Genomic DNA, 14488 nt, shown 5'->3' with positions numbered 1-14488 from the left:
ACGAGTGGCTCTGGTTGTGGTTACGCTCGCTGTGAGATGATGATCCTGCAAAAAGACACAGTCAGGGGCTGTGTGTCCCCCATCCTCTTCTGCTCCAGCTCCACAGGCGAGGGGAGATGGTTCCCCACACCTGCCGTGGTGGGGTTTGGCCAGCCCGTGCCTGGCGCCTTCCCTCCCGCCAGCCCGTGGCACCTGCCTTCTAAGAGTTCTGGAAAGTGCCCTTCTCCCGGAGGCTTCGCTGTATCAGCACTACGTGGGCTTGGGGGAGACCTCAGAACTCCAGCGGTTTCCCTGCTGTCCTCACCGATTGTGACAATCCTTTTATCGCGGGGGGTTGGTGACAGCAGACTGACCCCCCCTGCTGCTGGCCCCCTGCAGCGACTGGGAGCGGTGGCAGCTCTGCCCGGGCAGGTTCTCTCTGTGCAGGCTGCTGTGCTGCTTCTGAACTCCACAGCACCTTCCCCATGCCCAGGGAAAGGGACAAACCCCTGCGTGGCCTCAGCAGAGAGGTACCTGTACTGGCTGCTGTGCTGATCAACCCCCTTGGCAGACAGCGCCGGGGTTTGTGTGTTGCAGCAGGTGAGGGGCCGTTCCTCACCTGCCCTCACACCCCTGCCCCTGGCTGCTGTTTTCATGCACGTTTCAATGCATTTTCTCTCTTGTTTCTCTGCATTGCTGACCCACCCCTGGGCTGCTCCAGAGCCTCCTGCCCAGATGGGAAATAGGAAGAGGCTCCATGTGCAACTTGCCTGTTACCTAATAATGCAGCAGATTCACAGATCCTTGTCCAACAGTGGAGGAAAAAGGTTCCTCTGTTTGCCTGGGGATGTTTGCACAGTCTGCCTGTTCGGACAGGCAGGGGAGGAAGATGTCACCTGGCTTTAGGAGGGTGAGCTCACCCTGCTCTTACCTGTTCAGGGCTGGTCACTTTTCCCCAGCAGCAGGTACAGTGTAGCTGAGCAGAAGGCACTGGCACTGCCCTGACAGGGCTGGGTGGCTCCTACCTGTGGCTGCCTGACTGCAGTCGATGGGTGCCCGTGGTACAAGACTGTTCCTCCTCCTCCATGGAGGAAGCTGTAATTAAAGGACCACGTGGCCAGAGCCTACCCAAGCCTGCGTGGGACTTGCTGGTGGTGCTGCCTCAAAGCTGAGGTCCCCTTTGCAAACCTCCTGCTCTGCTCCAGGCACGTGGAGCCATCGTGACTCACCAGGCAGCAGCTCCCACTTCATTTCACTGCAAGAAGTTGAGACCTGGTCATCCTGGGCTGGTGCAGGTGGCTGGGACCTGCTCAGTCCCTGAGGAAGGACAACTCCTCCTGCTCCTTCTGGTCAGGCTCTGCCCTCTGTGGCTGGCTGGGTATCTCCTCCTCAGCCACACATCAGTAACGCTGTCGGGAACACCCTGCACCTCCTAACCAGTAGCTATTAGAGATGTTAATTAATAGTGTGTTACGTTCTCTAGGAAGATGTGTGTATCGTCAGCCTGCTTCAGGGTAGGATGTTCTAATATGGCCAGTACTGAAAGATGATGGGTCTATGATGTGGTTATTGAACCTGGCTCTGTGCAATGCAGCAGCTGTGGGACGGGCGAACAGCTGGTGGGCTGGAGGGGGCTGCACCCTGCTCCCACCTCTGCCCCTTCTCAGAGGTTGTAGGAACTGCACTGGGAGCACCTGAAGAGGTGTTTGGCCTGCGCTGCCCCCAGGCAGGTTGGCTGCTGCAGTGCCTGGAGGGGGCCTTGCTGCACATGGGTGGCAATAGTGGAAACATGGGATCGATTGAGAGGAGGAAAAGCTGCTCACGGGGCTGTGGGAAGAGCAGGACTGGCTGGCAGGTCTTGCTCAGCTGAAGTAGGAGCCTCTTCCCTGGAAGCATCGGGTTTTACTTCTGTAATGCAGATCCTCTTCCCAAATTCCCCCTTCCTGCTGTCACTCACAAGGTCTGGGGCCTTGTGCTGGCGGGAGGAGAGGAGTCAAACTGAACTCCAGCCAAGCAGCTTCTGTTCTTACGGCTTTTACGCAGTTGGATGCAATTCTGGCTTTTGTAGATAGATGAATGTAAGTCATTGTTGGACATGCTTGTTCCAAGAGTATGAGACATCCTGTTGTACCACGTCACCTTCTGAGCAGAGCTGGGACTGTCTTGACTCCAGTGCTGTACTGATGAATGTAGCCGATGCTCTCGTTCAGTGTTCACACTCTGCTTTTGGCCAGCTTTGTGATTTGTAAATAGAAAATCAATAAAGACATTCAGGTTGTCTTTACAGAGGTGTCTTTGTCATTTGAAGAGAGATGCTGCCCCTCCCTCCCCCAGGGTGTTGGGGGAAGAGGGTCCTTGGCCCTTGGCCCTGCTCTGCTGTGTGCAGCAGGAGCCGGGATGGCTGGGAGTGCTGGGGAAAGGTGGGTGCTGCTTGGTGACCCCCCAACCCTTGAAGGAGCCAGGTTACAGACCTGTGCTCCCTGGGGGGAGGAGAGCAGGAGGGTGCTGGGTGGGTGTTACCTGCCCTGGGGTGTACACTCAGCCTGCCAGCAGTTTTAACTTTGATTGGAGGGTTTTGACAGTTAAACACACGCTAGAAGCTGCCCTGGGCTCTGCAGGGGTTGGTGCCATCACTGAACTCAGGGACCTTGATTTAAGGGGCTGTTCCCTGTGGGACGGCAGCTCTTGGGGAGCTCTTGGGGGCAGGGAGCCCCTCAGCCTTGCCCTGCTGCTCTCCCCCATGGTTCACACCAGTGCTGCACTTGAGGAGGCACAAGGGCCTGTGCCTGGAGCACAACACCTGTCCTGGGCTCCCTCATCCTCAGCAGCCAGGCCGAGGGGTTCCCCTGTCAGGGTCCCTCAGGCTGGAGCTGGGAGTTGCCCCCCCAGCCCCACAGACCTCCCCACTCACCGGCAGGCCCAGCCCCTGGACTCAAGCTGGGCAGGGAGATGCCCAGAGCGTTTCCCTCAGGGCTGCTCCCTGACCTCCCCCCAGCCTGTCCTGCTGCTGCTGCTGCTGAGCACAGACACGGGGCTGGGGTTCCAGGGCTGTTCTGTGTTCTGCTCAGCAGTGGGACAGGCCCCTGGCCAGGGAGGGGGCTGAAGCAGCTCCTACCTGGGGACAGGGACCCTCCTCAGGTGAGCAGCGGGTGCTGGGCAGTGTCCCCACCCCAGGGCCACGCAGTCAAGCACAGAAGAAAATGTCCTGGTTTTAAAGAGGTTTGTTGGGGTTTTTTTAAATTATTTTAATTGCTTTTATATATATATATATATAAAAAAAAAAGCCCCTAAACTCTATGGCTTCCAGGAAGCATCAGAGAGATTTAAATGCCATTTCTGTACACTTTGTCTTAAAGCAGTAACTAAACTCACAACGGAACAAACGCCCTCACATCCACGCTCAGTATTTGGCCTCCTCGCGGGAAGGACTGTCAGGCTCAGGGGCCCATCCTCAGCTGCCCCCACAGCCCCTCCTGCAGCTGCCAGAGGGTGCAGAGATGGAGCTGGGCAAACACCCCTGGCTGCATCTCCCCCCCTCTCCCTGCTGCACCTTGGGCCTATGCTGGGCAGGGCTGAGCTGCTGCTGAGAACCAGCCGCTTCCAGTGACAGTTTAAGGCAGTTCTGTTCTGTTCTGTTCTGTTTTGTCCAAATTCTGCCTTGCTGGGGAAACAAGGCCAAACAACCCCCCCACCCCAGCCAGGGATGCAGCAGCAGCTCGGGCTGCCTTGGCTGACACCCCCCCTCCTGCCCCAGGCACATCCCTGCCCCACCAAAGTTGGGGCACAGACAGATTGAGGAAGAGGGGCCACAGCCTGGGACCCTCCCTCAAGGGCGCCCATGTGCAGCCACAGTCCAGGGGTGCCCAGGCAGGACAAGGTGAACCCCCTCCCTCCCCAAAAGGCGAGCACAGCCTCTCCTGAATCAAGGCCTCCAGCCTCCTCCCTCCACCCCCAGCGATGGGCAGTTCAGCCACATGTTTCTAAGCAGCCACAGACGGTCCCATCTCCCTCCCACCCCCCCCCCCCCAACCCCAAAAAAAGTCCTCAGGGCAGAACAGGGTTTGGTAAGGAGAAGTGCCCCCCCCCCCAATCACTACACACAGGGCACAGGTTCAGTCACGTGGGAAAGCTGCAGTGCCTGGGGGGGTGTGTGGAGGTTGGTCTGTCTGTGTGTGTCTCTGTGTCTGTTTGTGTGGAAGGTGTAACAAACAGCTGCCCGGCCCCAACCCAAGCTGGAGGTTGCCATGCCAACAGCTCCAGCAGCACCAGTGTGCACCAGTACACTGCTCTCACCCAGCCCACCAGCCACCCTACGCCTGCTGCCACCCCCGGGGCACTGGGAGGGGGGGAGAAGGGTGGGCTCAGACAAGTGACAACCAGTCTGTAAACCTACCAAGGGCAGGAACACCCCCCCACTGCCCTGCAAACACCCTGAACCACGGCAGAAACACAGGCAGGGTCAGGGATGAGGCCGGTGGGGCTCCCCCTGCTCTGCCACCACCCTCCCCAGGTCCCTCAGGTCTGGCGAGGTGCCCCTGGGCAGTCGGGGGTCTGGCTGTCCCCATCCCTGTGCCCTGGGGAGTCAGTGACCTGGCCCAGCACAACCCCCATCACCACCTGTACTGCTCGTGAAAGTGCATTGGAAAGTGAACTGTAAACGTGTTTCCTCCCCAGACCCCCCCACAAACCCCCCCACAACCCCCCCCCAACATCCCAGCGCTTCTCACCGTACCAGAGACCACACTGCTCCTCACCAAGGGCCTTAACAAAGGAGGGGGGGGACCCAGTGGGGGATGTGGAGCAGGGAGGGGGGGCTAAAGGAAGAGCAGGATTCGGTAACACTGCAGGTGGCGGTCAAAGACTGAGGACTCAGCACGCTGCACCGAGACTCACTTTAAATTAACTTAAGAGACAAAGAAGCAACAGAGAGGAAAAAACAAAAAACAAACAAAAAAAAAAAAAAAGAAAAAAAGAAAAAGAAAAAGGAAAGAAAAACTTTTCCTCCTTAGCCCACTGCTCTGGAAATTGTCTTCTGCTGCTTCTGACAGCCACGGGTCAGAGTCCGTAGAGTTGATCCCCATTTCCCATCTGGTTATAACTCAAAAGCAAGTGACACTGTGGATTTGTTTGGGGGTTGGTTTGTTTTTTCTTTTTTCTTTTCTTTTCTTTCTTCTTTTTCCTTCTTTTGACAGAGGCAGGAACTCAGCGAAGTTGGGGCTTGGTTGGAGTAAACGGCCACGCGCTGGGTGAGTGGCGGAGGAAAGGACAAGCAGTTTGGGGAGGCCCCGCTCCCCGCCTGCGCCTGGGGCGCTGGGGGAGACTGTCCAGCTCAGCTTCCCCCGGCCCCGGCCAAACCGAGGGGCTGCTGCCACCGGCTCCACGGGGCAAGATCCAGCCAGGGCTGGAGGGAGAGAGGAGCCATCGCACACGCTGCTCCACCCGGCCCGGCAGCTTCACTTGCGACGCTTGGTGGTTTTCCTCTTCCTTCTCTTGAAGAAACAGCAGCACCTGGGGGCAGAGAGGGACCCTGTGAGCACCCAGGCTTGGAAATAGATGGGACAGGGAAGATTTAGGGGGGGGGATGGAAACCTCTCAGCATCTTGGTAAGGCCCCACAGCTGCTCTGGGAAGGGCCCCAGCACACAATGGCAGCCACAGCAGGCAGGGGGGGCTCCTGGAGAAGAAAGGGCCTTGGATCCATGTGTGCCTCTCTGGGAAGAAGGTGTGATGACAGGGGGGAAGGTGGAGAGGGGTGGGAAGGGGTCGGGGCAGCAGTGGCTCTGCAGGGATGCCCCTGATGGGTTTCCCTCTCTAGAGCTGGGCTGTTCCCCCCTAGAGGGGATGGGACAAGGAGGGGAACAGCTGTGTGCACCCTGGGACCTGACAAGACAGGGGCAGGGGACTCTGTCCTTACTTTGTATCGTCTGTCACCTCCACCTCGGTGGGGGCTGTGATGGGGGCGTTCGAATGTCCTGCTGTCGGGTCGTCTGTGTTCAGCTCTCCGTTGGTGGAGCTCATCACCTGTGGAGAGGTGAGGGTCAGCGTGGGGCAGCTGGCGGGGCACGGGCTGGTCCTGAGCCTGGCCCCCTGCCCCGCAGCAGCGACATCCCAGAGAGGTGCAGTCCCAGAAGGCAGCACAGCCCCCCCCGGCCCTGCACAAGCCAGGAGCACCGAGGGCCCCAGGCAGGGCAGCAGGACTTGGCTGCTTGACCTCAGTGCCAAGCACTCCCCAAGCTGCCCCATCGCACACAGGGGTTCGATCCCCTCAGTGTCTCTGGGAGGATCCTGGTTCCTTGGACCCCCTTCACACCCCGCTGGGAGAGGGGCTTGCTGGCAGCCCCTTCCCATTGCCCAGGAACAGAACCCCACCAAGCTGTGAGCTCCAAGGAGACCTTGCCACGGCTGAGCAGCTGGATGCAGCTCTTGCTCCGCAGCCCCAAGGCCACTGGGCCCTGCAGGACTCAGCCCAGCCACCACCCTTGCGGGCTCCAGCCAGCTTTGAGGTGTCCCTGAGCTCCTGCCTGCTCCCTGGGGCAGCAGGGCCATGCACGCTGCCAAGGCCAGGAGGAGATCCAAGTCACCAAAGCAAGTACAGGGGTTGGCACAGGTGACTCAGACCTGCCTGAAACCCCCCTCCAGCACCCACTGCCCCCAGGCACCACAGCCAGGAGCTCCCAGGGGATGCACAGGTCCTGAGATCACCAAACTGCTCATCCCCATTGAGATGAGGAAGCCTTGACCAGACTCATAGAGGAGCTGCCACCTGGAAGCCACAGTGCCCAGCCAGCCTGGGTACAGCCCTGAGACCAGCCCGGAGACCCCCCCGTGCGTCACCAGTACCCCCCGCAGTGCCGGGCACAGGCAGAGGGTGGGGTTGGGGGGATGCAGAGCAAGAGCAGGGAGCAGGGAGTGGTCACCCACAGCAGGGGGTGGGGGGAGGATGTGGTACAGGAGGAGCAGGGCAGAGCACAAGCAGGCCCCACAGTCTGCCCCAGCCCTGCGACGGCAGCGGCAGGAACCAGGCCCAAGCCTGGGCCTGAGCACCAGCAGAGATCCACCGTGGAGCAGCAGGAATGAGCAGCAGCAGCAGGGATGGGAGCAGAGACAGAAGAAGCAGCAGCACAGGCCCAGCCAGCAGGACCCATCCCGGCCACCCACAGGGGCTGGCCCCCAGCTCCAGGGGGCTGAGGCGCGGCGGGCAGACGGCTGCAAGAGCGGTGAGCACACGGCCAACGGCGCGAGTGCCGGGCTGAGGCACGGAGACCAGGCTGAGGACTGCCCAGGGCAAGGAGGAAGAGCAGCACTCGGAGCCATTGCTCCGGTCCAACAAGGAGGCAGAGGGAAGTCCTCAGGTGGGATAAGGCCGTGTTGTCCGTCACTGCTGGGACCAGCGTCCCTGGGGGCAGAGCCTGCTGCGTGGCACAGAACCAGCGCTCTGTCTACCTCTCAGCACCCTCTGAGTCCCACCTGGCAGCACCAAGGGAGCCTGGCAGCCCCTGGCGAGCGGCACCAGCCTCATCTGTGAGCCACAAGCGTCAGGCACCACGGGCACAGGCAGTGCAGCCCCCGGGCCTGTGTGCTGCAGCCTCAGCAGGACCCTGGGCACGCGGAGCCCCCGATGCTGCCCTGGGCTGGGAGAGCGGGGCCGATCCCTTGGTACGGCCGGCAGACACACACACAGGGGCCTGCACCTGGCACAGGTTGGCTCTGCTCCCTCCCATGCCCTCCCCTGCCCTCAGCGCGTGGTTGCATGTACCTGGATGGACCCCCCGAGCCTGCCGGCTGCCAGGTGAGCTCCCAAAGGCTCCTCGGCAGGCTGCCCACTGGCCTGAGGATCCCACAACTCCGTCCCCTCGGGCAGCTGCTCGGACAGGCAGGAGGAACAGAATGAAAAGAAAACAAAAAGAGGAAGAATGGGGGAAAGAAGGGAGAAGGCGGAAGGAAGGGGCAGGGAGAAGAGTGGCAAAAAGGTAGTTGAGAAAAATAAGACATGCAAAAGCAAAAACATGACCGGAGCAGCTCGAGTTTGTGGTTGTGGAGGGCGCTGGCACAGCACTGTCCTGGAGGCTTCCCTGCAGTGACACCACGGCTCCACCTTCTCCCTGCTGCCACTACAGGCATGCACGCACCTGCTCCCCAGCGATGGAGCTGGGCTCCTTCCCCACCCCAGGAACGTCCTCCTGGAGCAGTGGGGGTACACTGCCCTGCAGAGCACGGCCAGCCCTGCACAGCTGTGCTGTGGAGCGTGCCGAGCCAGCAGTGCCACTCGCTGCCCGGGGAGACGCAGCCAGGCCAAGGTGACTGGCCATTCTCCACGTCCCAAGGTTGATGTCCCCACATCTCTGTGGGGTGACTGCAAGGCTGTGCTGCTGCTCAATGGCACCAGGTTCCTCAGCTGTCTGACAGCCAAACCCTGGCCACTGTGAGCGTGGCACAGCCCCTCTGCAACCCCAGGCTGGACACTGCTCCCACGCTGTGGGAGTTTTGTGGTTTTGCATTTCCCACTGTCCTCAAGAAGGGACGTCCAACATGGCATCTCTTGCAGGGTGGAGGCAGAGAGCAGATCTTACTGGCAACAAGTTCCCAGGGATGAGCCAGAGGCACTTTGGAGATGTCACCCACTCACTGCTGAAGCGCTGCCCAGCCACTGGCCCCCAACAGCCAGGACTGTCCCACACTCCTTGCACCCCGTACACAGCAGGAAGGGACCACTGGGCTGATACGTGGGTGAGGGAGGACAGGGTGCTGCACCCTCAGCTCCAGCCTCTTTGCAGGTACACTACTCCCTGCCAAGGTTCAAGGCCAGAGGACGAGGGTCCATACAGGACTGCTGGAGACATGTGTGAGGCTTGCTCCCAAAGCTCTGATTCCATCACAAGGGCAGGACACACCACAGCACTGGAGGAGGGCCGGGCAGCACAGCCCCCTTCCCACAGCGACCCAGGCAGGGAGCTGCCTGCACAGCTCTGCCCACCTGCCAGCCCCCAGCTGCTCCCAGCTCAGCCCCACATGCCCTGGCAGTTCCCAGGGCAAAGCCAGCCCCTCTCCCCCACCACTCACCACACACTGCCAAACTGCCCCACAAACCCCTGCCAAGGCCCAGACAGTCCCCTCCCTCGTCCAGTGTCCCCATCCCACTGATGAAAGTGGCACTGTGAACATCACCCTCAGCACAAGGTGGCTCAGCCTGTGCTGTGCCCGTACGCACAGGCCAGCGCTGAGCCCTGCCTGGCTCAAGCCCAGGCCTGGCTCTTCCTCGCCACGCTGCAGCCTCCCACGGCTGCTTCCTCCTGCTGCTGCCAGGCAGCCTGGCCCCAGGCACTCTGCCCTGCTCCCCCTGCCAGCCACAGATCCAGCCCTGCAGAGGAAAGCCCTCTGGCAGGCAGCACTGTGGAACGGACTGCCCAGTCCCTGCCGCTGTCCAGAGGCCCAGCTGGGCTCTGCCAGTCTGCAGCACAGAAGCCTGTGCCACACATCACCACCACCACCACCACAGTCCCGTGCCCCAGCCAGGGCACCGCCGCTGCTCACCTGGTGTTTGGTGTGTGGCTGTGCTTTGTCTCTGTTCGGGGGCTGCACCTGCACCTCGCTGTGCATCGTGCCGATGGGGGTGGGCTGGGGACACAACAAGGACAACATCAGCCACGGCACGACCCCTCTTCCCCCTGCCCCACACCCCTCTGGCCAAACACCCCAGAACGTGGGGCCGATCTCAGGTCTGGCCCACCCCTGCAGCTCCATGGCTCAGGGTACCCAGCACACTCTGCCTGTCCTCACTCCCTCACCACCACTCACCAGTGGTTTCCCTGCCCAGTCGTATTCGTAGTCGAACACGTAACCGTTCCTCTCGAACAGATCCGTGAAGAGCTTCCTCAGGTAGTCGTAATCGGGCTTCTCAAAGAAATCCAGCCGCCGCACGTAGCGCAGGTACGTGGCCATCTCCTCTGCAGGGACACAGCAGGCTCAGCTGGGGCAAGATGCCAGGCCAGCAGGCACTGGGAACCAGACTGGGGACAGGGACAGGCCATGCGTGCAGAGGTGCCCTCACCTGGGAAGTTCTCACAGAGCACCTCCACCGGAGTGGCTCTTTTGGTGTCACCTATCTTCTGATACCTCTCCTTTAGCGTGTCAGCCTGGCAGAGACAAGGAGTGTGTCAGCAAGAGGGCCAGGCCCACCCCCAGGAGAGGGGAAGGCAACAGGTGCTGTCAGACCACAAGGGTCCCCCTTTCCCAGGTAACAGTGAGAGCTCGTGCCCTGGGAATCTCCTCACCCACGGCAGGCCTGGAAGATGAACACTGGGGAGTGTGGTTCCAGGACAGCCACTGCAAGAGCAGCTGGAACACCCACAAAGCAGGAGGAATGCAGTGTTGGACATCTACAGCTGCTCAGCACAGCCAGAGCCACGCACAGAGCTCAGAGCAAAGCCCCTGCACCTATCAGAGTGCCAACCCCCCAAACACCCTGGGGACAAAAGCTTTCCCCCTCCCCACACCCTGCTGCTGTCCATGCCAGGGCAAAACCAGACCCAAGGGGCACCTGTGCCCTGGGACAGCAGGAGCTGGCAGTTACCTTGAGGCCTTGCCAAGGGAGGCTCCCACGGAGGAAGTACATAAACATGTGCCCTAATGCTTCCAGGTCATCCCTGCGGCTTTGTTCTACATGGAGACAAAACACAGACATGGGCATGTTCCCACTACAGCACCTGCCCTGTGCCTGCCAGACACCCCAAGCCCAGCCCATCGCAGGCTGAAGAGCAGGAGGGGCACTTTGTCCCCAGCTCCATGCCTGGCAGTGCAGAGCTGCACCCCGCAGCGTTCCCCAGGCAGGGCTGGCTCCTTCAGCCCACACATACCTTTCCCAAGGTGGGTGTTGATGCTCATGTAGCGTGCTGTCCCTGTCAGGCTCTTGTGCTCTCGGTAGGGGATGTGTTTTTTGGTCTCAGGGTCAATATACTCTTTGGCCAGGCCAAAATCAATGATGTGGATGGTGTGCTGCCGCTTGCTGCCCGGCCGCCCAACCAGGAAGTTCTCTGGCTTGACGTCTCTGTAGATCAGGCTTTTGGTGTGGACATACTCCATCCGTGTGATCTGGGGGCAGAAGATGCCAGTGTCACAGCAGACACACCCTGTGCATCCTGTGTGCATCTCTGCATCCTCCTTTCCCCGGGCTCAGCTCTGCTCTGATTGCCTCAGCAGCAATGCTGCTCCCCTCAGCCCACCTGTCACCCCAAAGGACAGGCACAACAGGCCCTGCAGCTCTGGGAGACAGCCACAGTCCAGCTGCACCTTGGTCCCACAGCAAGAGACACAGAGCTCTGCTCAGAGAGGGGTAAGGCAAAGGGTGAGGTACACAGGGAGGTCGTCTGGGACATGCCAGTAGGCAGTGGCTCCTCCAGCCTGCCAGAGACTGGTTCTGCCCTCCCTCCCCTCCTTCCCTGTGGGGTCCCCACACAGCCCCAGCACACCCCAGCATCGCTCCGCTCCCCTGGGGCACCCTGCAGCCAGGCAGGCTGGGCTGAGCCAGGCAGGGCCACCAGAGAGGAGGAGGAGGAGGAGGTGCTGCACTCACCAGCTGGATCGCGATCATCAGGACAGTCTTGAGCGTGAAGGTTCGATCACACAGATCAAAGAGATCTTCTAGGCTGGGTCCCAGCAGCTCCAACACCATAGCATTGTACTTCCCACAGGGGCCAAAGTAGTAAACCTGAGGAATTCCTTCTGCAAGAGACAGAGAGAGGGGGCTGTCAGGGGCTGCACCAGGCCCGAGCAGCATGCAGCCATGCTGTCATGGCCATGTTGCTGCTGGAGCTGGGACAGAGGCTGCAGATGGCGGGGGGGGGGGGGCATCTCTGCACTGCCCTCCCTCTGTGCCACAGCCAGCCTGGCTCTGCTGTTGGCAGGAGGGCAAAGGAGACAGCTCCCACTACATCCCTGACTGCTGCAGGGGAGGTGGGGGAAAGAATGAAATAAGAAGGGATCAAAGATTAGACATGGCAGTGTGTAAGAGCAGATGAGCAGAAGTTGCTTGTGCCAGGGAGCAAATTTGTGGAGTGCCAGGCATCCCCCCAGCAGCTCAGCCCCACCCCATACCTGCATTGCCGAGCTGTTTGTAGAACCGATACTCCAGGTGCAGCTGGGGGGCCCGGGACTTTATGGGTTCCTTGGAGGAGAGGAGGAGAGAGGTTAAGGCAGCTGTATGGAGCAGGATGTAGGAGGTCTGGAATCAGACATCTCCCTCACATACTAGCAGCAGAGGGACTGAGAGCATTTGAGGTTGAGAAAAACTCATATGAAACGGAGATGAAGGATCTGGGGACGGTGAGAGAATCCAGCCCACATGGGAGGCAGATCCAGCTCCTCCAGAGGGATCCGAGTGCTGGGACAGACATCACTGGGAGCAGGTATCAGCAGGGACCACCCTCTCCTGGAGGTCTCTGCTGTGACACTTGCTGAGCACAGCACAAGCCACAGCAAGGTCCTGGAGAAGACCCAGCTCTTCTCTCCCTGGGCCCAGCTCACCCCACCTACAATGCCATGTGCTGCTTTTGCCTGCCCTCAATTCCTGGCAGCGAGCACAGCTCCCACACAGCCACCCACCCATCACCCATCACATCCCTCTCAGCTCAACCTGCTCTCACAGCCTGGGGAGGATGAACAATCAGTCCCTGGAGGGGGAGACACTCACCAATTTGATAGCTACGTATTCGTTGGTGTAGAGGTTTTTTCCTGCAGGACAAACACAAAGAAGGCAATTGAAAGCAAGTGAGCCTTGGCATGAACCCCCCCCCATCACACCTGCTGCAGTCCCAAGGGGCTCCTGGGCTGCAGAACATCCCCAACAGGTTTGATGGCTCCACCACCACATGAACAGCCCTTGAGGTAGGAGCTGGAACCCACTGTGGGAGTTACAACACGCCTGTTAATTACCCCCAGATGGGGTACAAGGATTCCTCTGGGATGGGCAGGCTGCTGGAGGCTGGAGCCAAGTCTGCTGGGAGAGGGCAGCGTCCCAGCCCAGGCCTGCAGGGATGTGAATGGCCATGTCAGGAGCAAGGCTGGGACCTGCTCTTTCTCCCAGTTTCATCTCTGCATGGAAAGGGGGCACCCTGCTCTGGGAGGGCTGTCCAGAAGTGGGGCACGCTGCTCTCTGGGCAATGGGACCATGCTGAGGGTGGTGGGAAGGATCTCCCCAAGAAGGCATTGCAGCTGCCCCAGCAACACCAGCTCAGTAGAAAAAGTCTTCCCCAGAGCACACATGTAGGTGTGTGCACACACATGTGACAACCTCATCCTCTGGAATGCTCCTACCTGGCCAAGGGTGGAGGGGAAACTCACTTTCAGACCCACAGCATAGCCCAGGCTATAGGAGGAGGAGTTGAAAGCACTGACGTGATACAGGGAGAGTCAAACATCTGCCTCCAGTGCTCAGGAGAGCTGAGAAAGCCACCCTGCCACCCCAAAACCCTGTAGAGAGCTCAGCACCTTCACCAGCTTTCACAGCCCTAACTACAGAAAGGCTGAACTCAAGGTGCCTGCACATCCCCCTGCTCACCCAGAGAGCCAGGAGGGCATGAGAAAGGTCTTACACCCAGAGACCATCAGCACAACCTTCATCCCAGGTCCATGAATTTGCAGAAATGTCTGAGCTCCCCTTGTACCAGAGGCCTCCAGGACACTGGGGAGACAGGAGTTAACCCCAGCAGGTTCCCTTGCAGAGCAGACACGCGATCCCGCTGCCTGGCATGTGTGTAGCTGATGGACCTGCATCTGTCTCCTCGGATTTTCTCCAAGCAATTTGCTCAGGGAACAAGCTCCTCCTGGCATAAGATTTCATCTGCTCCATCTGCTGCTCTCCACCTGAAGCAGCAATAAATCCTTGCCGGGTGACATCAGAGCCAGCTGCTGAGCGCCAGAGTCGGCGGCAGGATTACGGGAAGAGGGATGAATGGGAGATATTAATGGAACAGCTCCTCCCAAGGATTCACTCTGCAGCCAAGGAGGGGCTCAATCCTTCTGCTTCGCTGACCCTCTCCCATCCCAGGGGACCTTCACCAAGCCACTTTGTCTCCTGCCTCTGCAAAACCAAATCCCTTCACAGCGCTTAGGAAGTGGGTGATTAGGGAGGGAGAAGAGTCTGGCAAATGCAAGTGCTGTGCTAGACACAGGGCTTCTGGCCCATCATGGCCTGGCACTCCCTGGGGAGGAGGTGGGATATCCCCCAGACCCATGCATAGCTCCAAAGAGGTCAGGGAAACCCTCAGTTCATTGGGAAGTGGACCCCAGCACAGCCCCCTTGCCCCTCTCAATGACCTAACGGGGAGAGGAGGCAGCAAGCCAGCAGGGAGGAGAAGCTCCTGCAGGCAGCTCCTCTCCTACACACCAGGACCTCTGTGTTTTGCAAACAACTGTGAGAGAAAGCAAAACAGCCCCATACACTGTCCTGGCTGCAGGGGCAGGCACAGCCCAGGTGAGGAGACAGGGTCCTGCCTGCTCTACGGCACAGCATCCCC

General features: G+C 59.8%; 1 protein-coding gene across 1 annotated transcript in view; it reads right to left on the bottom strand.

The window, feature by feature from the left end:
- Positions 1–4857: 4857 nt before the first annotated feature.
- The window catches only part of CSNK1G2 (casein kinase 1 gamma 2), a 42625-nt gene continuing 32994 nt past the window's right edge, over positions 4858–14488 (bottom strand). Inside the window, exons 3-12 of the mRNA XM_084276348.1 lie at positions 12664–12704; positions 12069–12138; positions 11548–11696; positions 10832–11066; positions 10549–10634; positions 10027–10111; positions 9774–9922; positions 9510–9593; positions 5893–5999; positions 4858–5487 (exon numbers count right to left, since the gene is read on the bottom strand). Of these exons, the coding sequence (XP_084132474.1) occupies positions 5433–5487; positions 5893–5999; positions 9510–9593; positions 9774–9922; positions 10027–10111; positions 10549–10634; positions 10832–11066; positions 11548–11696; positions 12069–12138; positions 12664–12704 (1061 nt within the window). The 3' untranslated portion in view covers positions 4858–5432. The remainder of the gene's footprint in view (positions 5488–5892; positions 6000–9509; positions 9594–9773; positions 9923–10026; positions 10112–10548; positions 10635–10831; positions 11067–11547; positions 11697–12068; positions 12139–12663; positions 12705–14488) is intronic.

The sequence above is a fragment of the Gallinula chloropus genome (genome assembly GCF_964237585.1).
Source record: "Gallinula chloropus genome assembly, chromosome: 28".
Lineage (NCBI taxonomy): Eukaryota > Metazoa > Chordata > Aves > Gruiformes > Rallidae > Gallinula > Gallinula chloropus.
The sequence above is the reverse complement of the archived record's forward strand: the minus strand, read 5'-3'. Positions and strand labels throughout refer to the sequence as shown.